Source organism: Scleropages formosus, chromosome 4 (genome assembly GCF_900964775.1).
Source record: "Scleropages formosus chromosome 4, fSclFor1.1, whole genome shotgun sequence".
Lineage (NCBI taxonomy): Eukaryota > Metazoa > Chordata > Actinopteri > Osteoglossiformes > Osteoglossidae > Scleropages > Scleropages formosus.
The window spans coordinates 16,927,422-16,953,110 of record NC_041809.1 but is presented as its reverse complement, the minus strand read 5'-3'; the positions used below and the strand labels follow the sequence as shown (position 1 = coordinate 16,953,110).

The following is a 25,689-nucleotide window of genomic DNA, read 5'->3' as shown; positions in this document are numbered from 1 at the left end:
CTTTTTAACATTCAGGATACTGCAAACAGTAAACACTGGAACTGATCTGAAGTAAGGCAGCCCTTCAACTGTGTTCTGTTTGCTCCTCTCTAATGCATTTTTGCTGCCAACTACCAGCAAATTTGCGGAAATGTCCATTTCAATGGCAAAAGAAATTTTAGGAAACAGAGCAGTGAAGAAGATGCCATGAAAACTAAACAGATAGTTTGGAAAAATGTTTGTTGAAATTTTGTAACTGGAATGTTTGTAATTTGAGATACCACTGTAGTTAAATACACTCAGCGGTCACTTTATTTGGTACACCTAGCTGGTCTCAGGTGTGACCTTCTTTTGCTTCCAGAACAGCAACGGTATCAGTGTTCTGGACAGATTCCACAGTGCTCTTTGGCTCTGCTTTGCAGAGTTTCTGCAGATATTTTGGCAGCAAATTCATTCTGCTAAGATTGCATTCCTGCTCATCCTAAATGGGACTCTATTAGCTTGAGATCTAAGGACTATGCAGGCCAGTGGAGTAAAGTAAAGGCATTGTCATATTTGTGGATTGAACTAGAGATAAAACATGATTTCAGACATGACACATTCCTGCTGGAAGGATTGCTTTGAGAAAACGCTAGACTGGACATGAAAGCATTTACCTGGTTAACCATAAAGCTTTTGTACTTTATAGCATTCAGGTGATGCTCATTTGGTATTAAAAGCTTAATGTGTACCAAGAAAACATTCCCCACACCATTGCACCACCACCACCTGTCTGTACCACTGATACCAGGCAGGATGGGTCCATGGATTCCTTGTGTTTATGTCCACTTCTTACTTTGCCATCAACACATCCCAACACATTCTGGGACATGACAGATCAGGCAAACTTTTTCCACTCCTTAATCACCTACATTTGGTCACTGCATGTCCTCTGGAACTTTCAACTTTTTTCCATCTTGAACCTGGAGTGGTCGTTGCTGCCATAGCTTGACAAGCCATATTTTTCTGCACATCACTCTCGTACTGGCCTTATTTTAGCCCATTGTCAATTACACAAGCTTTGCTCTGACCTCACTCATTAAGAAAGTTGGTTTTTGTTTGTTCCACCATTCTCTGTAAACTCTTGACACTGTAGTGCACAAAAATCCCAGAAAGATAGCCATTTCTGAGATGTGCTTTGTACCAAAAATCATGCCACATTCATACTCACTTAGATCAGTGCCTTGTCAATGAAAAGACTCAGGTGAACTATAACCAGACATCTTGACAGCCTGCAAGCTTTATATACTGAGATTAAACTCTGTGGCTAACTAACTTGGGGACAATCTATACATGTAAATGGCCAGGTGTAGCTAATACAGAAGCTGTTATCCACTTGGAATTTTTTATATTTCATTGCTTTATAACACTGAATCATTTACATTTACATTTATTCATTTAATGGTGCTTTTCTCCAAAGCAACGTACAATGTTAAGATAATTATTTATCCATTTATTCAGATGGGTGATTTAACTGGAGCAATTTAGGGTAAGTCTCACAATAGATTTAATTAAGCCTTTTGATGCTGATGAACAGAAAAATACTTTTTAATATGAAAATGGAAGCACATTTGAATATTTTTTATAGGTACAGTCTTGTAAATGAATGCAGCAGTAAATCTCTGATTTCTTAAGGTCAAAATTGACTTTTTTTTCTGCCGTACTCGCAGTTTGAAAATATAATTAATTAATTACTGGTTTAATATAAAAAAATAACATTGTAGAAGACATTGTGTGAATTAAACCCGTATTTGACTTATTTGAATAACTATTGCTTACCAATAAAAATGGGTGACTGATGAAGATTAGGGATGCCACATGTACAAAAGTGCAAGAGGCAAAGTCAACAACTAAGGAGTTATGAAGCATTCAGTTACTTTGAGAAACAATTGACTCTATAACGGCTAATTCAGTTCCATTGTGCATTTGTGATTGCCATCTTTCCTGTTATGGCAACACAACAGTGCATTTTGTTGTGAACACACACACACACACACACACACACACACACACGCTCACACGCATAACTCATTCAGATCCTGCTTGTGCCTGGCTCCATCAACAACATCTATGCCTTGATGTCTATAATGAAGAAAGAATAAGAAAGATGGTCTGAAAAGAGTTTATTAGCATGACACAATGAGAAAACATATTGAATTTGTTGTAGTTATATGTTTTCTTTGCGCCCTTCTCTGTTCCAGCCCCTTCAGGATCTCAGTCCTGTCCTATGAGCATCCCATGCAGGGAGCACTGCTGCCTCCTTTCCCATACCTTCAAGATATAATAATACTGGAAAAATCGGAAATGCCTTGCTGGGACAAAATGCATTCTTTGTTACATACAATCAGGTTTTTACTGTAAGTTCATATGGTTTTTACTGTAAACGAAAACATACAGAGCTTAGGTCTTGAAGGCCACAATGGTTTCACTGTTCACTGTTGACTTTGGTCTGAATTACTGCATTATTTCACTATTACCTAAAACTGTAAGTGTCTTAGGTATTTGTGTCTTTGGCTGGCTGAGATCAACTCGTAGTGTATAAATGCATAAGTTATATATTTATTATATAAAAAGAAATATAACACTGAATTGTATACTTCATTCTAACAAACGCACAGCGTTCGCGACTCAATATAAAATTGCTAAATAACACAAAAACGATACTTTTATGAAATCACTCTGGTACTATGAGGAGTCTTTAAAGTAAGGCACAGTTAAGGAAACTCCCCCTTCTTCCAAAAGACAGATCTGAGGTCCTATATAACATTTAAAAAAAAAATCCTCATAATTCCAGTTTTTGAAATTGCAATACAGAGATGCATCTTTTTCAAGGTGTTCCCTTTAAAAGTAGCAATCAAGTAAAAGGCTTTCCTTTACTTTCGATAATGCCATACAAACTACAATGTAGTATAATACTGATATATATGGCAGTTTACATCAAAAGAAATAACACTGCTTTTTTCTCCCCGGTATTTCAGTGTCTTTCACAATGTGTCTGTTTCAAGACACATCGTTGTCTGTGTTTTTTTTTCCTGTCTTCTCGCTCCCAAATTCCCGCACATCCAGCCCTGGAATCCATAGTCTGGAGACGGCGCTGTCTCGCGCTGTCGGACCGCATTGTGCCCTGCATGTGCTTGTTTCACAGTTTGCTGCCACTAGTGCAACCTGTCCCAACCGCCCCATCCCACCCCAACCACATACTCCGCGGTGCCTGGCTGCGCATGCAGGGGCCCTTGCTTCATATCGCAGCTTTGCTTTTGCTCCTCCTCCCTCCTTCCCTCCCTCCATCCCTCCTCTACACTCCCCAATACACTGGCTTCATTAAATAAGGTAGTTTAATACTTTAAACACATATATAATAGGTAACAGTTCATGCAGCTATTGTTTATTTCTCTGCGTATCACATTACGCTGCTCTCGAATACTCCCTCATTCATGACAATCCCCACCTCTTGCCCTAATGCGCACCTGACCCACACAGTCCAAGTTTCCACCTCGGTGCCGTTTCCAACCCCTTGTATCCGTCTCTCTTGTTTCACTCAAGCCCTCCTTCCCTGCGATTGTCGCCTCTTTTCACCACACCCTCCTTTGACACTTACTCTTTCTTTCCCCTGTTTTGTTTTCTAACCTTTATACAACATCGCAACCTTCCCTTAATTTCCAGTCATTTTATTACTTGCCCTTTTATTTGCCCGGTTTGCTTTTTTTTTTCCAAACAAAAGCCCCTGGTTTGTTTGTTAGGTCCCCCACGTCTCAGCCTTGGGATTGATGCTTCAAGAGGCCTAGTAGTAGGTGCCCAAGTGAGAGGGCATGTGGGATGCCGGGTGCCGGGCATTTGGGTAGATGCCCCCCGTGGGGGAGTTCCAGTAAGGGCTGGGAGCGGCGAAGAACCCGGAGGAGGTGACGGGGAGGGTCTGAGGGTGAGGTGCCACAAAGTTCATCTTCTGCTGGTGTGCATGGTACGAGCTGACGTAGGAAAGATCTGATGGGTATTTATACATGGAGGCCTCGGGCGGATGAGGCTGCAATGCCTGGGCAATGCCGTGGAAGTCGAACTTGTAGGCATAGCGCTTGCCATGCACCTTGGTCATGATGTTCTTGTCATAGTAGTAGCGCAGTGCACGGCTCAGCTTGTCATAGTTCATGTTGGGCTTGCTCTTGCGCTCGCCCCAACGTCGAGCCACCTCATCCGGGTCGGTCATCTTGAACTCGCCGTTCGTGCCCTCCCAGGTGATACAGCTGGAGTTCGAGCTGTCCGACAAGAGCTCAAGAAGGAACTGCCACAGCTGGATTTGCCCGCTCCCTGGGTAAAGACAGAGAGGTCAGCCGAGATCAGTCGGAACACTTGAAATTACACATACGTTAAAGTGCGAACTGAATTAGATTTTAGTCCTCTTTCTAAAATATCACCTACAACATTCTGCTTGGTTTAGAGCCACCATATTCCTTTGGTTACGTGAGCTTTAACTGTGTTTTATGAGACCTGAGACTATCATGATCAGCTTTAAGCAAGTTGGGAATTCCAGACATGATGTAAAGTGGTTACTACAGAGTAAAAGACATCCAAACAAGGGCCTTGCTAGGATGCCAATAAGCTATCTTAATTTTATTAATCTTTACATTTAAGTTATTATGGCTCCTAGACAAAAATTTCTTTATAGCTGGGTTTCTGGAATTTTTTATCCAAAGCAACTCCAGGCTTCGCTCATTCATGCAGCTCATCGATTTAACAGAGCAATTCCAGTTAAACTGGGTTCAAAGGGGGTACAACAGAGACCTTCCTGGCACTGGAAACCACGACCTTCACTTTACAAGGTTACAAGTCCATCTCCTTAACTACCCGCTGCCCATATTGACATGCAAGAGCAAAGCAGAGGAAAGGTGTCCTTGCAGGCCTCTCCTTGGTGCACGTACCTGGGTTTGCAAGTCGACTGCTGGTTGGCCCCAGAATCTGGTAGGGGTCTAGGAGCAAAGACAAAGGACAACAAATGTGTTTAAACAGTGAAAGTTCAATTCTGTATTTTTTTTTTTTTAAATTTGCTGAAGGCAGGCAAACCCTCACCTAGCTGTGGTCTTTGCTCCTCAGTTTTAGTGACGATACTGGGCGAGGGCTGGGATACTAGAAAAGTGCTCATTATTAGCGGTGTGCTTGCTGTGATGCCCTATCTGGACAAACAGGTATCGCTGTGAATATTTACCTTTGGAAGAAGACACGGCTTGTGCTGTCCATCCTGACCTTCTTGCTGCTTCATAAGCTAAGTCTGTGATGCAGACAGATACACTGGAATTTCAATGTCTGTCAGCTGAAACTGCACTTTCTGCTTTTAAACACTGGAGGAGGTAAGTGCACACATTTTACAACCTTAGCCAGTGAGTTTACCCTGGGGCACCCAGGAAGCATCCAGCTAAGAATTCTGGGTGCCCTGAAAGAAGATACCCCCCCTTTTTTTGTTTAAATATATAAATTAATTACTACTGAAATTTTTGTGGGCCTTAGACTCATCACCACCATTGACCCTACTAGTTAATGGTTCTTTGTATGAACTCCTTCAAAGGAATGTTTATAAAATATCACTATGTAGGAACTGATGACTAATTAAATGGACTTCATGGAAAAAGAGATAATATTTTGTTCAAATACACACACATTTTCAGAACCGCTTGTCCCATACGGGGTCACGGAGCCCACCCGGCAACACAGGGCGTAAGGCCGGAGGGGACACACCCAGGACGGGACGCCAGTCCGTCACAAGGCACCCCAAGCAGGAATTGAACCCCAGACCCACTAGACAGCAGGACTGTGGTCCAACCCACTGCGCCACTGCGCCACCGCACCCCCCTCTTGTTCAAATATATTTACGTAATAAATGTAACAACAATTTCCAAACGGCATTCAAGATCCGTGACCAAAGAGCCAATACTTTGTCTGTGCAGAATAAAAACCCTTAAAAAAGGACACATCAGTATTTGCTCATTGGAACTGAAGCCCCACTGTTATCAAATGTAAGGAATGTAAGGAAGTTCATGGAACTCACCTGGCCGGCCTGACACTCTGGAGGTGGAATCAGGGTACGCGGATGTATTGGGGAAAATGAAGCTGGCGCCCCCTGCTGGACACAGGCAGTAATCACCGTCCTGAGGACTACGGCTCAAACAAAACATCCACACTATGCAGCGTCATGAGAGTGATGGGTAACTTCAACTCCAGTCCCCTTCCCGACCTGCGCCCCCCCGCAACTCCCCCACCCAGGATATCATCAGCCGCCACAAAGTGCTGATGAGCAAAAGGGAAGAATACTGTCAACTGCATGCAACACAAACAGAAATGATTTGCATACAATTCACGTACTTAGATCACTTTTAACTGAACTGCTGTCAAAGTCAACCCACTGTGTACCGTTCTCCAGCAAAATGAAAGAGAAGAAAGATTCCAGAATTTGCTAATAATAAAACCATGGTACTTTGCTACCTTGCCTTAGGATAAGTAGTTATCAATAAGCGCATGTGTAAAACCAATCTGTAGATCTTTACACAAATATATATATATACATAATATGTACATATATAAAGATGCATAGTTGCAGATAGATTAAAAGAGATGTACCTATTTGTTTAAAGGCTTGTGAGTATACGCAGGTATTTATCTTGTATGTAACACAGTACTACTGAAGTGGGTGGAGCTAAGCACAGAGAAAGTGGGAGCAGGTTGTGCTTACCTGTATTGCGGGCATGCATTAACCGCGGGGAATTTTGCAAGGCTTTGTCAACATCATCTGAAGTCAAGTGAGGAAGTGGAGCTGAGAAAGAAAACATTCTTTTGAAAGAGGAAATCAATGGAAGAATGGCTCAAAATAACCTGTGCAAGGTGCCTAGATGCCAGCTGGCAGACAGAGGGCCATGGCGAGCATGCTTGTCTGCCTATCAGCCCTAGTCTCCGGGGGTCACCACTGGGGGTGGCAAGAGTGGGTGCAAGCAAGTGGATAGGAGGAGGGTGTAGGAGGTGGGGAAGGGAAAGAGAGACAGGAAGGGGGGTGAGCGAGAGACATGGAGAATGAGAAAAAAAAAGGAGAGAGAGAGAGAGAGAGAGAGAGAGAGGAGAGACCCTGAGCACAAGTGTGGACCACGTTGCCACCATGAACAGAAGGAGATAAGGCAGTATCAGCCAAAGAAAATAAACACTAAATCACTGCTGGCCACAATCGCCTGCAAGAATCGCATGCTTCTCTACAGCAACCTTTTAACTGGGGCGTGAGTTAGATGCAGACAAAAAAAGGAGAATGCACAAGAAAAGAGAAAAGGAAACTTTTTATGATCTCCTCTGGAAACACAGAATTTCTAGAGAAACTGTCTGCTTCTGTCATAAACACACAGAGACATGAACTTGTGTGGACTCAGGTGCAGAGTTGCTTTGCAGTTTTCTGGTAAAATTTTCAAAAGTGGCTACAGATAATGTTATGTGGGATGTACAGCCAAATGTCTGTCATTTTCAGGCCTTTCTGTGTGCTACAAAACAGTCCATCAAGTGACCAGTTGCTGGCCCTTCAAACGAGAACAGACGATTAAATAACAATCAACAGTGACCCGATACAAAGCCTATTGGAGTTGTAAAGAAAGAAATGCGTTGTCCAACATTACAGCACCGAGCCACCGCGTGTGGGATATTTAATCTGCAATACCAATGTCACAAACACTGTATAATGCTAATTTTTCCTGCAAAAATCAGGAAAGAAACTATACACAGATAAGCTAAAGCACAACTGCAGCTTTCGGGATATTCTTCATGTAAACATCTGAAGTCAAGTAAACATCTGGACCACAGACTTCTGGTAAAGAAATGCAATTTTTCTAGTTTTTTCTCTTGTTATTTTGTGTAAGCAATTAAGTTTATTGATACTTTTTATCCACAATTTACTAATTCTCTATCAAACTGCACTGTTGCATATGCCAGAGATGAGGAACATTGTGAAGAAAGGGATTAATGCGTAACAATCTAGCACTGCCTTCTTGTTTCCTTGCTTTGCCCCTCAAGAAGAAGTGAAAAAACATGTGCAGTGCACCACCTTAAATGCTTCCAGCCAAAAGGAAAAACAAAAACCCAATCATTTATAAAGCAGGAATGGGTTAGCTGTACACTGTCACACTGAACAACTTCTGAAACATTGGACACCCAGGACTATTTAAATCCCAAAGCCACGATTCCAGGCCTCAACTCTTCCCTTCTATTATGCCTCCAGTCTCCTTTGACTGTCAAAATTATAACAAACTTTATGAATCCACCATTGTGCTAATCTCAGAAAATATAGGAGAGCTACATTAAAAAGTTTATTTCACCCAGAATGATAAATCATAGGGACAGACATTGTCTTATAATTACTATGTGATTTTGCCTGATGCTATTATACCAAAACTGAAGACAAACTCTGTGCTCAGAAATGATCTACTGGAGTTCTATACACTGGCTTCTCAACTTAGAAGCAAAATTGGTACCAGAAGTCTGTTTGAAACTCGTTTTGTTTATAGTTTCAAAATCACTGTTTTCCCAAATCATAATAAAAAAAACTTAAAGTTGGAGGTTAGGTGCTATAAAAGTGTTGGAAATATCTATAGTAAATTAAAATGAAATTTTGTTAATAAATGGTAAGATCTTTTATTCCAAAATTTTTAATTAACATGAAGCTGAATTATAATGACTGTGTGGTTTGCATGTACTGCCCGTATTTGCATGCAAGGATGACGTTAAATTGCCTGTAGTGGGTGCTTGTACGAGTGTGTGTGGCTACTCTGCAATGGACAGATGTCCCGTACAGGGTGTACCCCGTAAGCATTGTGCCTACTGATTCTGGGATATGCGACCCTGACCAGGACAAGTGGTTTATGAAAGTGAGTGAGTGAGTAAACAAATGATAATGCATATTAACTTTAATGTAACTCCTATTCAATGCTGATTGTTGATTGATTCATCCCATAAGCATGTGCAAAGATTCTTATTTTACTGACCACCAACACACAAACACCAGACAAGTGCTTTTATATACTGTACAAGCTGAATTAAGGTAGGTTACGCTCCTATTTTGTGCACATGCACTTTACTGCCATCTATTGGTTGGATGCATAAACACAGGTTGCATTCACTCCACAAGGAAAAATAAATTTTCGAAAATAGGAATCACAATAAAAATGAATGAAACAAAAAATCTTTTTTTATATTAGATTTAAAAATTTCTAACTCGGTGGTTCATAACATGAGAAGCCAGTGTACACTGTTGCACGTGCATTTCACACCCGTATCTGGAGAACAACGCCTTTGAGTCTGGTGATGAGGTGGATACAAGGTGGATAACACTGCTGTGAACCACTGCAGCCACTAGAAACCGAGAGAATCTGAGTCTACTCACTCTCTCTGAGGTAGTGGAGGTGAGACAGCAGGATGTCCGTGTTGTAGCTAGAGGTGAGCCGCTGGAAGTCCTCCTTGCTCATCTTGCAGAGCTCCTTGCCATCGACGCTCTGGAAGAGGGAGATGTCCACGTCTAGGAGGGTGTACTCCTTGATTGCCCACTCCAGCCACTGGCGGACATGCTCCGTCGTCCACAATGTGGGGTCTGCAGAGTGAGACAAAGTCAAACTCAATATGGCAGCATGACACATTTACACACAGAACACCCACCTAAACAAAATCCATGCACAAAACTATTTACTATCATCCCTGTACAAAATAAATACAATATTCATTGCAGTATGTGCTACTAACAAATACTCCTCCTTCATGGTAAGCCAAACCATATAAACATATGTGGGGTTTTATATATAAAAGGGCAGCAAAGTAGCTCATGGTTAAGATAACATGGTCATGTTACTTATAGGAGATGTTGCTAGAGGACAGCTGGTAGTGCAGTGGTTACAGTTACTGCCTTTGGATCCAAGGGCTTCAGGGTCAATCCCTACCTCTCGCTGTAGTTCCCCTAGGCAAGGCATGTACCCTAAAATCGCTCCTGTGAAATTACCCAGCTGTGTAAATTGGTAAATAATTGTAACCTCAACATTGTAAGTCACTTTGAAGAAAAGCTTCAGCTAAATGTGTAAATGCTACTTAAAGCCAGCGAGTGACCAGACTGCACTTGTCTTCTGGATATCACTGCTTCTCATGATCATAGGATGGGTGGAGAGGCTGGAGTCAGAGACCGTGCTGGTGACACAAGTGTAAAAGGAGATGAGTGAAGCCAGCTCCAACAATGCTTCCCAGAAGCACGGGGCGAGCAAACGGGGCCGACAGACTCTCTACACCTCTGTGAGCCTTAGCAGGAGAGCAGTGGAGCAGAAGGCGGTTTCGACAAATATGTCAAGGAAACACTGACAGGAGGAAGCTGTCCTCCAATATTAATCTTACCCCATGAGAAAGCAGTTTAGAAAAACTTATTGGCCCTTTACATGTAAGTAACACACGTTTATTTAACAGTAACTCGTTTTCTATAATATCTGCCATCCTCAGAAGAGACAGCAGTGTAGTGAGTCATATCTATAAATCTAACAGAACACAATACAGTAATAATACTCCAGTGGGTGTAAACTTGACCCGACCGACACACACACGCTTACTCTGCACCCAGTAGTGGTGGGAGAGGTGAGACATTTAAGACTACAAAAATTCCACAGCCACCTGGTTGATGTTCAGATAACGCAAAAACGCGATCGATGTTGTTAAACTTCTTAGTAATGTGTATTTATTTTGGTTAAAGTTTTAGCCAAAGGCAGGGGGTGCGGTAGTGCAGTGGTGCTGTAGGTTTGACCAGGTCCTGCTCTCTGGTGGGTCTGGGGTTTGAGTCTGGCTTGGGCTGCATTGCAGCGGACTGGTGGCCTGTCCTGGGTGTGTCCCCTCCCCCTCCGGCCTTACGCCGTGTTGCCGGGTTAGGCTCCGGTTCCCCGCGACCCCGTATGGGACAAGCGGTTCTGAAAATGTATGTGTGTGTGTGTGTGTGTATTCAACAAAAAAAGGCGGGTCAGTAAGTAGCATACTGCTTTTGAGCTTCTCCCTTTGGACCCACAGGCAACAGGTTTTAATCCCACCTTTAGCTGTAGTACCCCTGAGCAAGGTACTCACCCTAAAAATTTCTCCAGTAAAATTATTCAGCTGAATAAATGAATAAATACTTGTACATAGCTTACATTGGAAGCTGCTTTGGAGAAAAGTGTCAGATAAATGTAAACAGTTTTTTTTTTCTTGTGGAACCTGAACCTCTGGGCTAAAAGTCCACTCCCTTGAGCTATATTCCACCACTGTGTTGTAACCACACTTTCCTCGGCCACAATGAAAATCCCATCTTTGTTAAGCTACAGTTGTACTTAAATTTTAAATAAAGTGCCTGTCTGGCGATTGACTATTCAATGATTTAAAGCATTAAAAATGAATCTGAAGTCAGGCCAGTTATCTCTAACTACAGATCTGAAACTGTGCAGCACCATAACACCCTGCTGAATTTCAGCGCTGCCTATTGTCCTTTCTTAATGAACGGCAAAAACAGGATGTTCCTAATGCGCCTCGTCATTGTCCTTGTCAGCTTCGGTTGAAAAGGAAGTTGCACTGCGAGGCAGAAACTATTACTCAACTCCCCAGCAGAGCGAGAAAGAAAGTAAACTGTGTGTGTTCACCCGCCGCACACAGAATGGGTCCACGCACAGCAGTTCTGCGGAATAACTACAGTACTATAGAGTGATAAACCTCTTTTTCATGTAACCTCAAGCTAAATAGTGATGGAAAAGTATTAATGAAGTGATGACGAGTGCAGAGGTGGGTGATTTGCTCTGGTTGGGGTGAAAGGACTTTGGGCGGGTTGGCCTTATAAGAAGCAAACATACATGCCCTCGGCTCGGTCGTGCCGTCTTGCTGTAAGTAGCATCCCAGTTAAGTGCTGATAAGAACGCCTCTGTCCCGCTGGACGGACAAGTTCAACTCCACACCCATAGCCTCCCCCACCTCTACCTCCACCTCCTCTCCCCTTTGGAGCAGAAGAGTAGGAAACAGTCTAGACAAGGAGCGGCACATGTGCAGCCAGGCCCAGGAGGAGCTCTCCGAGCAGCGCGCTGGAGGGGAGACGAGGGCAGGACAGGTCTGCGGTTGATCAGAAACAATGATTTGTCTTTAAATTGACACTGACACCAGCACAGCTGGACGCTCCTTGGCCAGGCCACTGTCCTCTACCCCCTGACGTGGCTGCGCTAAGGAGCATCTGCCGTACCTGCGGGCACAATGACCCGGCGCTCATTGGTTGTCATGTTGGGGGGGGCGATGTGCTTGTCCTCCATGTAGCCACTGTAGGTCATGGGAACACCATCGGCGAGCTTCCCACCCTTCCCTGCGCTGCAGTCGTCCGGAGAGTTCCTGCGCAAACAACAGGAGGCTCAGGGGTCATGACACGGGATATAGCAAGGGCATCACAGGCCACGCAGCACCAGTCACAGCAAAGAACTCTAGAATTGCAGTCAGGTAATCACTCCCAGGAAAGAGAAAACATACTCAGCACCAACAATGCCAGGGAGAAAGCAGTATTGTGGTGAATGTCGGAGGGAGCATATTGGTGGACAAAAGGCTCCACAGTCTTCTTCATGCAGTCTTCTGGGACACATTCTGAAATTGGATCTGTTATTATACTTTAAAGAAAACAACTATTACAAACCTTATTTCCCTCCAGCTCTTTATTCATGTATGAAAAGCCACTTAAAAATGGTGGGGGGGACAAGTCTGGAATGAGAAGAGGAAAAAAGGCTGCCGGAGGCCCTACATCCGATGGATGACCCGATATACATTCATCATGCTTCTGCTATCACGGCCGGAGAATCCCCCGTAGGCGCAGCCGCCAGATGTTGCGGATTACGGTCGGAATGTCCCATAAATTCATATTGGCTGTGGCACAGTTTCAAACAATTTGGACTTTTTATTAGGATCAAACTTCTGCTTCAGAAAACTGTTTGCTTCTCTTCAGGCGTGCATTGTGAGTTCATCCACCAGAGCATGGTATGTATGACCGCGGGTCACTAAATGATTTCAAGCCACGATTCATTCGCGCTATTGGGTGTTCATAGCCATTGGTCCTACTCAGCAAAATGCAAAGCCTCTCTCTATCCCAAATGAGACCTTATTGACTAACCATAATAATTGCTCAATATGGACATCTATGGAAGCATTGGTAAAACACGGCTGCCTGGAGATCCATAAATGAATCCAAAATCAAGCAGGTCTTAATTTGAAGCGGGGGGGGGTGATGACAAGATCACATGACACCCCGTTCAGTTTTGTGCTGCTGGGTTTTTTAAGCACATAAACTCCCCACTTTAGGCCACCGCAAACATGTTGTTTTCCTCATTCTAAACACTGGCCACCAGGTACCTGACAGCAGTTTATCTTTTGATCTCATTATATATATGCATTATATGTAATACCCAAGAAATGCAAACAGAAACCCAGAATACTCAAGACGAATGGTAATGTGAATGAATTACTTGATAATAATTCATTTACATTTATAGTAACTACGCTCTCTAGGCTACAAGTCCCCATAGGCTTAAACAGACATTGCATATGACAAAGTAATACACCGGATGAGAATGATTTAATGTTTCAAAATGTTTAGCCAGAAATAGAAAATCTGCACTCCATTATTTAAACAATATGTTTTGATGATGGTTCAGAAACACTTGCCAGAAATATTTTGGTAACCTCCACATAATAATATCAAACCTCATCTGGAAAAATGCAAGTCTTTGAAAAGTACTAACAGTTGGTGTTTTAAATCAGCGTGATGTTCATTAGTATTGAGGGTGTGGAAGTATGCACAAACATGCATATTACACTACAAACAAAAACCTTAAATCCAAAAAAATAGTTGGCAGTGCTGTACGAAGATATCAGACATCAAAGTTCAAATCTCCATTCACATCTTTATTTTTTTAACAGGCCAAAATCCACAATCTGTTTTATCATCAAAACCTGCACCACTTGGAAACCAGAATCAGAAATATGAAACACAACAAATACTATATGATCAGTACTGTGCTGTGTACCAGTACTCATTGATACCGTCTGCTCTATCACTAAACCACTTTTGCAAAACTTTTGAACTGAAATTCTGGCGAGAGATGAATTTGAAGTCATTGCGATCACAGACAAACCAAAATAAGAATGGATGAGAAGCCGCTGTCACTTGACCTAAAGGTGCATTTTTTAACAAAGCATGCTCTCATCAGAACTTAATATTACACATCAATAACCTTCATCAAAAACCCTTAATAACCAAAGAGGAGTATTGGTGAGACAGACAATACTAAGTTCTATCAAAAGAAGCTTGTTTAGGCATTTCCCTTCCAATGTGTTCTCGCTGGTATCTATTGAAAATCCTGTAATCAATGTATTTTGTTCCTGTAATCAATTTAAATGCAATTTTTGGCCGGCAGTGCAGCTGCACATTGCAAACACTTTTTACAAATGTCTCTTAAGCACATTGCATATGGAATCAAGCCACAGAAATATTTTCTTAGATGATACAAAACTGGCGGATGCTGCCTTTATTTTGAAATGTATAGACATGTATTTCCAAAGGGGTGAAGCCATGGTGCACAGTGCTTGTTCAGTAATTTCCTCTGCATTCTGCACAGCATCAGTGTGTAAGTGTTGGTTTTCTCACGTTATGTTTAGCAGGTGGTTCTAGATCTGGACCATGGGATGTTAATACAAATGTTCTAGCTCCCCTTGGGAGCCCTTGGGCGAGCTCTCGTGCCCCCGATAAGTGAGTGCCCACTTAGGGGCCTGTATTAATCCTCCCCTCTTCTGCCCATGAGGATGCCACTGTTTTCCAGGACAAGTGCAGCCTGGTCCAACAGTGTCTGCACGTGGATGGTCCTCGCCTGCCCTGCTCTCAGTCCTCTCCTTTCACCAAACAGGAGATTTTCCCCCACCCTAAAAAAGCTCTGGGCATGCAGGTTGTGTGCTCTGGATGCCTTCTTTCCTTTCTTTCTCTGGTAGTTGCTCCGCCCCTCCACGACCACTACTGGGCGGCTCTGAGAAGGAGCCGGGGACTAGGAGATGGATAAACAATTAGAAGGGAAACCCAGGCGAGAGCAGACGCCCTCCCTTGTCCCCTGCCCACCAAGCAACATTGTCCATTGTTCTCCACACATGCCAGCTAATTAATCTACAATACTGCTCGGCCCTGGGGTGGACTCCCCCGAAGAGTCGTCTGCGGCACCGTGGAAACCGTAGAGAGCTGACACGCTCTCGTCCAGAGGGAGACAGGCCCTACCCTCTTGATCTCCTCATTCATATCAAATGAGGTAGAAACTCCTTTCAAGAGCATCCCTTCTCTGAAAACCAAAAAAAAAAAAAAACAGAAAAAAAACCCCAAACTTGGTTGCCAGGTAAATGCTGGGATTCTCATAAGTTAAAGGGCCATACATTAACCCCGTGTGACGAACACTGACACGACGTTTCTGGCCCCCATAAACACACAGACATCAGCCATGTGCACAGGCGCAGAAGCACATGGAGCCATCTGCTGTCGCCTGGCTGTTTGGCAGCCACCCTAGCGACCGCTGGCATGTCAGCGGAGGACCAGGAGCCTCACTGCGTGTCCATCTCCACCGTAAATCACACTTACACTCTAACTCTGCACTAAGTGGAACAATATTTCCTGTGTCTCGGCTGCCAGTGAAATCAGGCCTTCTCTGGGGTGTCTGCGGGGCGGCACGCTCCAAAGAAGGGGCTGCGAGGGGGGGGCGGGGTAGTGTAATAAATATCCCGACTGTGGCGGGCATGCTGTGAAGGAGGGACGGCCACTTTGAGGCTGGATTCCAGAAGCAGTTTCTCTATTGCGCTGCAGCGCAGACACTGTTGGCTGCTGACCCCCCTCCCCTTCAACGCTCCGTGTGCGTTTGGCAGGCAAACAGGCCGCCGACTGTTATGGTGCAGCCAGCGCCTCAACGATTAATAGGGGGCTGCGGATGCACACAATGGCCTCCCTCTTACCAACTACACATTTACTTTTCTGGAGTGCTTCAAAATATTTACATTTACAGGTCGATTTCAGGCAAAACACCCGGCGAGTTGCTTGCCGGCCTGGCTGACGAAAAGCCGGACAACAGACAGGACGTGAGGACCAAAATCAACATCCTGCGAATAAGGTCTACGCTTAGCGCCAGGATGCCCTAAACATCTTCGTTCAACGTTAACATTTTCCTGCCTTGACCTCTGAGACTTCATTTCCTCAACGAGCAGAAGCTAGGAATTTCACAGGTATGTTATACTACAGAGTGTAACCACCCTCCAAGAAAAGAAATATAAAGTATTTTTAATTGTTATGGCATATATTTTATCCAACATATGTAAACACATTTATGTTTTCTGCTGAATAAGCTGGTAGTTGTGGGTAGACCTGTTGCCTTTTGATCCACAGGTTCAAATCCCAACACCTTTGAGCAAGGTACTTACCCTAAATTGCTCCAATAAAATTACCCAGCTGTATAAATGGGTAAATAACTGTAAGTATGTTAATGCTGTAATTTGCTTTGGAGAAAAGCATGAGCTAAATGACTCAATGTAAATAGACAATGTTTAGGTAACTCTGAAAGAGTAAAACTGAGGGTGTGCGGTGTTTATTTAGATATTCACTCAGGTTTGTTAATTCCGTTCTAGTGATTTCACTGTGTACATTTCCATATTTTCTGTAATAAATCTAATATTAAATTTATACAATTTCTGTGCCATATATTGAAATGCAGTGCATATTTTTCTTCATATGGCCAGGGGCTACATTAAGTAACTGAGTCTGAGGGTAGAACGTATGTGGAACAGCCCTCTGAGATGGGAAATCTTACCTGGAGCCATTGACCTGGCTGGCGTTGCACTCCATCTTGATGGTCACTCGAGAGGGCGGCTGCGACAGCCACTCCTGCTGGTGGACGCGTGGGCTCATTTTCGCTGTCTGGCCATATTCACTGGCGGACGACGCCGTCATCTCCGCCTTGGGGTGCTGCGGGGTTCCGTAGGCGCACTCGAACAGGGACTGATCTTCGCTCACCACGGACAATGCTTCCTAAGGAGGAACGAAAAGATGTACGTATGTTTCTACCCATGCTTTCCAATCTTATTTAGCAATTTATTCATTTAGCTGATACTTTCTTCCAAAGGGACTTGCAATGATTTTTTCACGATTTTTTTTTTTATACAACTGGATAATTTTCACTGGAGCAGATCTATGTAAGTACCTAGTTCAAGGGTTCTACAGCTGGAGGTGGAAATGGAGCTTGGGTCCTGGGAGGGAGCTCTAACCACTACTCTGTGTGCTGCCCAGGTAATAACTGAACTGAGGTTAAGTTTCAACACGGATTAAGAAAAAAAAACTGCCACGATTACCTTGAAAATTACACAACTAGGGCAGAATATGACACTTAACCACAGAAATCCTCATGGCTTAAATTCCAGTGAATGAAACGAGACAGTAGACTGTAAGCCAACAAATAACTCCATTCATCTAGTGTAGGAATTACTGCTCATTACTCTGATGATATTCTGCCATAATAAAAACAGTTCAGCGAATCTGAACCCCACACCACCAGCATTAATCTAGACAACAGCCAATGCCAGCAAACATCTTGAATTTCAAAGAATTGAGTGCATTCACAAATATTACCAAAGCATGTTTCATGTTACAAGTGATTTAAGTTGAACAAGCCATCCAATTGCTCTCAGTTCTTAGCTGAAGCCAAATCATGTGTCATTTTCCCCCAAATCTTTTGTTAACTTCAATCACCCAGTTTTAGGAAGTTGTACAGGAAAGCAGGATACCGTGATTGGCCGCAGAACCATTGAAGATGCTTTGCATTTCTTTCAGCGGCAACAGAAAAAGGCAAAATCAGAAGAACATCAGAAAAGTTTCTGTGATGTAACAAAGAAAGTTGAAGAAAACCACGAGAGCTGAGCACAGCAGTGGATAAACACATTTCTGGGTCACCGTGGAAACCACTTCTCTCTACATTTGGTCGCGGGATACTTTCTTATAGTATAACGTCCACTCAAGTGGGGAAATTGCAGAAAGGGCACACAATTGTTGTAAAAGTATTGTAACAGAGCTGCACAATGTCTTTGTGTTAAAGACACCGCAGCCTTTCTGTGCTCACTTCCTCCTTCCAAGTTCTTTGGTTTCCCTTATTCAAAAAAGCAGTAATGTTTAGTGCACTTCAGGGATATATTTTTCATACTTGATTGCCTCTAAATTGAAATTTGACTACAACTGCATGAGCTGCTATTTTTATAAGGCATAACTAAGATACACGGCAACTTCAGATACTGAACCACACTGCATCACTGGAATGTTTTTCCAAGAGCACCACCCTGTATTTGATATCCATTGTCTTTGCCTTCAGTCTTCTCTCCTGAATGCCAAACTATTCCCTGTAAAACTACTCACTTTATGATTAAAACTTTTTTTTTTCATTATTCAGTGGATAACACCTCTTACACAGCCTCATGTTTTCCATGTACCATGTGGCTCTCAGGTACAATGTAAAGCCAACCATTCAAAAACCTTCTATAAAAAGCACTTATGAGTCAACAAAGTCACATGATAATCTCATTATTGAAGGCACCAACGCCTATCATATTGAGCAAGTTTTAAAGCGCGGGCACACACACACACACACACACACACACACACACACACACACACACACAAACTCACACATGGGTGGGCTTCCAATATTTGCCAGTCGGCACTGAAACTGCAGCTTGAGAAGCAACCGAAAGAGATAGTATCAGTCGACCCTCAGCATCTTTCCTTTCATTTCTCTTTCTAGCCCTCTCTTCTGAGAGCAAGACACATTTCCCAGCTGTCTCAGTGTGAAACAGTGTGAGCCACCCTGGTGACAGGTCAAGAGACTGGACTGTGATCGGTTAGAGGAAAGGGAAGCTGTGTCGGAAACCAGATTAATCTGGTGGCCACTGTTCCTCCCTGATATGTCAGCTGTGAACTGCATTATTGAGCCGGCTGGACAATTAACCTTCACCTGACAAGAGCTGGACGCACCAACGTGCACAATAATGGTCCATCACCCATGGACAAGGGCACATAATGCTTTTGTTCGCCTGGGGGAAAGCAAAACATAACCACATCCACTTTGGGTTAATGCACGCCACCAGATCCCAACTTCCTCAGCTTTGATCCTGTGGAGATATAAGAAATCAGGACCAGACAAAAAATATTAAACATCAATCACTTGATGCAATCTGTTCTTGTTTTTCCCTTTATTAGCTTCCATTTGAAGTACTGCATGAAGATGCTTCTGAGTTTCTGAAAATATTTTACTCAGAATCCGCAAAAAAATTAAAATTCCAAGAAGAAAACCATGGCTTAGTGGAGACTCCAAGATGCATGAAGTGCATTGCAAAGACTTGGTTCCGCGAGGCCAACGCTCAAGCAAGTGTTAGTTTGCTTTTTGATATAATAGGAAAAACTTATTTTCCATCAATTTTCAAATGAGCCACTGAATGGGGGAAAAGTATGACAAACTCAGCCGGCATGTTGCAGATTTTTCCGCTTTAGGTTGATTGTTTGCATCAAAGGAAAGTGGGAGATCATTTCACAAACCTCAGTGTCTTCGCCAAAAAAAATAAGTGCAGGTTTTACAAGGGCAAAAAAGGTTTTGCCCAGTTTTCCTTTCTAACATGCTGACATAGTACATGTGACAAAGTAGTGAAAGATGTTTAAGCTGTTGAGACACAACATGGTAGAGAAGGATCTTCCCTGTCTAAATATCCAGGAACATATGCTATGAGCCTAGCTAAAATTCAGACTGATTGGTGCAGCACCCTTTTGGGATGGGCTAGTGGGGTGGGCTGGAGGAGTTGTGTTACATGGGTGTCACACTTCCTGACAACATTTTCATTCAGAGCCAACCTCCCGTTGTCCTTGAGATTTCTCATGCACCTCAAGCAGCCCAACTCCTGCCAGATTTATTCAAAATCTTAGACAGCGCTTTCGGACCTTGAGCTGCTACCTGCATCCTACCTAATAAAAACAAATTTTGAAAAATTATTCTACAGGGCACGCAGCATCGCAGTAACTGTCCCATTCACACACAAAACAGGAAAAAAACAGAGAGGAAATTAATCCTGCAATGAATCATATGCTTACAGAACTTTTCTTTTCAAAAGGAATCTTTACACGTCTTCATATTGCCGTCGATTTTCATTCATCTCTTCAAAGTCCTTCAAAGTGATGAACAAAATTGACCTGCACTGAATTCACAGCTCAAGTTCTGATGCTCAATGGACAGAAGACACAGCTATTCTCCTCACAGTGTGCCTGCAGACAGGAAACCCCTTCGTGAATCACTTCCTGCATCTAATGCCGACACTATGGCCGAGTATCGGTGGCATGGGTGGGAAAAGGGAAGTGCTCGTCTATCGAAGCTTTGATTACGGCTGCCCTCATGAGCTTCCTGCCCCGTGGAGACGGGTCCGCATGGGGGAATGCTCTGGCTTTCAAACTTTCAACTTTTCTATCAAAACCCGTAGGCTTCCGCGGCTGGTGTCAACTGACTGAGGATTTAATTCTTCTGGATTAGACCGCATCATGTAGGACATCGCTTCCCCTGTTGGAAGCATCTTCAGGGAGCTGCCACATCTGGTAAAGCTAGATGTGAACTCGAGTGTTCGGCGAGGATGGGTGTATCTATGGGCAGGATCGGGGTCGGAGGTCGTAGCAGGTGGTCCTGATAGGTGGTGCCCCTGCTGTGTTTTCCACTTGCACTGTATCTTTCGTGTTACAGGTCAGCTCGTTGAAGAGTCCAGAAGAGTTAAATCTTTCAACTTTTCTATGAACATTTTTGACAGTATGAAAAACTTGCCCTTAAGGCTCCTACAGCTCTCATTCATTATCAGTGCAACTCTAGTTGGTTTAGCAATTACCGTGTTTTTACAGTCCACTCCCTGTTCTGTTCCATTAGCTCAGAGCGCATGCAGCACAGCCCCCTGCATTGCCCTTTCTCTTACCGCTCAGAGAAGAAACAGTTCATGTTGCAAATGATTTCTCCCCTGGTAAACTACTGAAATGGTTGCTTTGCTATTTTACCGAACTGCTTTACTTTTTTACTTCAATTTACTTCAGCGACCCTTCTTGTCTCTAAAAAAAGGCAAGCCTAAAAATGTGCAGCTCGAGAAAACAAGTGTAATGCAGATCCCATTTCTTCGATGGCGAAAATTTCAGTGAACAATAAATTCAGTTTACAGGTTGTTTCTGCAACAAGCAAGTGCTGCATAGGTTATATTAAATCCGATATTAGGTAATAACCAAAAGAACAACTCTGTGCTTCAGTGTTGTGAAGGAACAGGGCTATCCACATGTGCACTGAGGTAGAAAGAGTCATGGCCCAGCGAAAGTCTGCAACAGCGCAGTGTAGAGCCACAGAAGGGGAACCTGCCTTCAGTTTCAAGAAGTGAATCTCTCCTGCTAAGCCCAGGAGCTGAGAGAGAAGGACAGTTATGGCGAGCCTTGACCCCACGCACAATGGCCTGTCACAACTTCCTGGAGAACTCTTCGCCGAATACCTTGAAGATGTCCAATGCCTCAACGAGAACATCAGCATGCCTTTTCTTTTTATTAAACTCAGGGCTGATGCGGGCAGTGCATTGACATTGATTCTGAATGGAACAGAAAGGTGGCGAAACACTCTTCCCACTTTGTTGGTTAAGCTGAGGTCCGAGGTCCCGGCTGCCGCGGTTTGGGTACACGACCAGATGGAGACCACAGATCGCAGTCTGACCACAGAGCAGCTTCTCTCAACAGCAGGCTTCAGTGAGACACTTGACTGATTCCACGTGTCCATGAGGACTGGTTCCTGGTATCGCCCTTGCGCCTGTTTCCGTTGTCATTAATACATTTAAAAATCTTTAGCGGTTTGTGGAATTTCAAGCATAATTTATAAGTCAGGAGTCTATTAACATTTTATTACGATCATGTTGCAGACAAAAAGAGCGTAACAGGAAGGTGTGGGAAGAAAAATGTAGCAGGAAGGATATATATATACCTAAACTTTTCAGAAAAAGTAGTTTTTTGCACCAGACAGAATTTACAAACATAGATGTGGGTTGTTTCTCCTTCGGACGCCGTGCCAGCCGTGCTGCGGGTCCAACAGCGTCACAGAACACAAAGGAGCAGATTCCTTCTCAAAACATTTGTGTGGAAGCCGCTGGGACTCCTGCTTTACTGTTTATATTCAAAAGCAGTAGAACACATGGTTATGCAATTACTGCCTCCGCAGCAGGTCTTCGCCTTTTGTCTTATTGTTCCCATGATGTTTCAGCTCTCTATGTAAACATCTTTGTGCAGGAGACAAGAGGGGTGCTGAAGTCGGCGCAGGTCACACTAACACACTCTCCTGCCCACCAGGTGAGTCCTGCCCAGGCTGTGGGAGGCAACAGTCCACCACACTTTCATGACGTTCCCACAACACCTGAGAAACGGCCTCCCATCGGCATTTGATCTACTGGCGCATTTCACCTCTTAAGCGAAGGGTGTGAGGACTGGTAAAAACATTCAGCTACTGAACACTGAAATCCATACCATATCAACCAAGAGGTTTTATTATGCTGATTGTGTTGACTAACTGTGGACTATAATGTACCAAATTATTAAACACATTTTTCACACACACATCATCTGAAACCGCTTGTCCCATACAGGGTCGCAAGGAGCCGGAGCCTAACCCCGCAACACAGGGCAAAAGGCTGGAGGGGGAGGGGACACACCCAGGATGGGATGCCAGTCTGTCGCAAGGCACCCCAAGCGGGACTCAAACCCCAGACCCACAGGAGAGGAGGACCTGGGCCAACCCACTGTGCCACGGTGCCCACCAAAACACCTTTTAATACACACCTAATAATTTCATGTACAAGTATCATTTTGACAAAGAACTTTATATAAAATTTAATTTTCTTCATCAAAAATGTCAGAAACATTTTAAACCGCAAAAAAAATATTTGATATTATAAAGCTACTAAGAATATTTGTGTAGTTTTTCCTCAAAAACTGAATCCGAAAAAGTTTAGGAATTCAGTATATGCCTACTTTACATATTTTAAAGTTTAATTATTTAAAAAATTAAATGTAAGGGGATGTGTAAAATTTACAACACAAAAAACAACCACATAATAAAGGCAACTGAAATCATAGTAAAGGTAGCTATTTTATGTGTCTAATTTTTGAAATTTCCTTAAAAAAACACAAATTTCTTTATTTTGTTTGTTTGTTTGTCACTCCAGTTCCCGTCTCTTGACAATCGGAATGAACTGAACGCCAAATTTAGTGATTACAACGGACGATTTTCGAAACTGTCCGGATAGTTGAAGTAGGAAAAAGGAAATTTACAAGGCAGCGCAAAGGAAATCTTGTCGCACTGGTGCTGCAAAAGGGTGTTACCCGCAATTCATCTGTTTTCTGAAAAGTGCAACCAAAAGCAGCGAGAATTGACCACCAAATCAAGAAAAACAGCGAAAAACTTTAGGCAAAAACTCAGACGTCTCACTTACCTTTATGGTGCTGGCCATTCTCGATCAGGACTATTGATCGAGTCCTGAGGAGAATTTCTGTTTTGTTTTCTGGAGAGCAAGCAAATTGAGGCTCTAACTAGCGTTGTTTGCAGCGGATGAGATTGTGCTAACACTGGGAAGTGAAGTCAGCCAATAGCAGGAAGAGGTTTCTATTGGTTCTGGCCACCGCAACTCGAAGAAACAGGATATTTGGGAGAGAGGAGATAAGAAGGGCTAAAAACAATGTTGTTATTCCTAATGATGTGTGTAACAAGATTTTTTTTTTTTTCAGAGCAGGAGGAGGTTGTGTGGGGGTGTGCTGGGCGGGTGGGTGGCTCTGAGAGAGGGCCTCTGGTGAGGCAGGTGCGATGTGATGTGCTGTGTGTGTGACATGCCGACCGGTGGCAGGATGCAGATGTTTGATCGTGCAGTCCAAATTCGACATGGTTCCCTGCCACGTCTCCCTAGAGGTTTTCTGTTGAGTGCAACCGCGTTCATTTTGTCGTTGAAGTGCAAACCATCTCAGCTGGCTCTGGCCGCACTTAACTGGCCAAAAACGAGTCCATAAAAACGGTGCAAAAGAATAACATCTCATTTTACTATGTTAAATTATTGCTTCAAGTGTCATCATTGATGAATTTAACAAATATGTGATGTGGTGTTCTGGTAACTTTCTGGCTATCCTCTGCATGTTGAAATATAAGTGTATTAGCAAAATCAGTATAATGAATGGAAAACGTGCAACAGTCTATACATGATGCCTTTGGCCATGTGACATGAGTAGCTGTAAACACTGCCCTTTTCTGAGCCGGTGGTAGTCAGATGAACGTTGTTGTGAAAGCACTCGTGATTATCAATATCCAAATACTCAACCGAGTCTCCAGCACGCATGCAAACACACACACACACACACACACACACACACACACACACACACTTATTTATTTATTTACATATCCCTAGGACATCTCAGAGTGACACATGCCACAGATTTCTAACCTTAGAAAACTTAAAACACATGAAAGCTTTCGACAAACAAAAAGGTTTTGCAGTTTAGCTTTTAAATAAGCCAGCCTAAATTTTAAAAATGTATTTTTTCACAGGGACATGCTGACCAGCTCTGCTTTCAGGGTTGTTTTAAAAGATGTCCTGGCAAGTTTAGAACAACATGCACATGCAAAAAACAGGCATACCCACATAGCCGTACAGTACAAAAGTTATACTCATGAGTGTATTTTTGCTTCTATTTATTTGTGTATTTATTCGTGAAAGCGCACCCAGCACTGTACCGCTTTGCCTCAGTTACGTCTATCTTGGTTTTCACTCATCTGGTCGTTTAGTCTACACGGCAGAGCAACGAAAGAAACATTTCATCTCCAGAGAGTTCAGCTGGCTCTAGGAAGATGCCGAGGAAGAGAACTGCTGTAAGTACACCAGACGGTGTATCTGGGCAGCAGAGCCCAGAAGAAAGTTGAGAAGAACCAGGGTGGTGGTGGGGGGGGGGGGGTGTCTGATGGGCAAAGCAGCATTCTATTGCTTGTTCTTGACAAAACAAATCCCTGAAAACACCAAGTGCAGTGTATACACACACACACACACACACACACACACACACACACACACACTCCACAGAAATGTGTTAGTCTGCACTGCAAATTAAGCAATTGTGTTCACTCTGATTTACCCAGTGCACAGTGCACATTTATTTAAAATACAGGCAAATCATATAAAGCAAAAATGCTATATTACACACAGTACGTTGTGGCATAACATGGTATATTTCAGGCTTTTAATTCAAGTTCATTTTGTGTTACTAAAACAAATGTTGATGGTCTCTCAAAGCAAAAGGGTGAACTCCTGGGTAGCCTCTCTTCTTTACGAGGTGAGTCTCAGTCAGATTTGTTCATTTTAAGCCTTATTGACACTTATAGCTCAGAAACGTGCACAAAACAAAGCAGACAAAAACTGCATTTGTAAGCCAGCCTCTCTATTGCATAATGCCAGTTATGGAGAGAGGAAGTTACTATAACAAGCACTATGTTTTTATGATCAATGAAAAGTTCTGCTGAGGGAGTCAGCTTAGTGACTGGAGGGAGACACTCTATG

At 43.2% G+C, this 25,689-nt stretch overlaps 1 protein-coding gene across 6 annotated transcripts in view; it reads right to left on the bottom strand.

The window, feature by feature from the left end:
• Positions 1-3,790: 3,790 nt before the first annotated feature.
• Positions 3,791-25,689, bottom strand: part of erg (ETS transcription factor ERG) — a 40,175-nt gene continuing 18,276 nt past the window's right edge. For 2 of the 6 annotated variants that reach the window (XM_029251439.1, XM_018755561.2), the window contains 9 exons: positions 16,875-17,092; positions 12,248-12,390; positions 9,413-9,616; positions 6,734-6,814; positions 6,053-6,127; positions 5,216-5,278; positions 5,080-5,136; positions 4,932-4,979; positions 3,791-4,320 (listed from right to left, as the gene is read on the bottom strand). In XM_029251439.1, the coding sequence (XP_029107272.1) occupies positions 3,800-4,320; positions 4,932-4,979; positions 5,080-5,136; positions 5,216-5,278; positions 6,053-6,127; positions 6,734-6,814; positions 9,413-9,616; positions 12,248-12,390; positions 16,875-17,014 (1,332 nt within the window). In that variant the 5' untranslated portion in view covers positions 17,015-17,092 and the 3' untranslated portion in view covers positions 3,791-3,799. Of the gene's footprint in view, positions 4,321-4,931; positions 4,980-5,079; positions 5,137-5,215; positions 5,279-6,052; positions 6,128-6,733; positions 6,815-9,412; positions 9,617-12,247; positions 12,391-16,874; positions 17,093-23,583; positions 23,705-25,689 lie in introns of those variants that run through there. The other 4 variants (XM_018755557.2, XM_018755558.2, XM_018755559.2 and 1 more) reach the window with 4 other exon arrangements.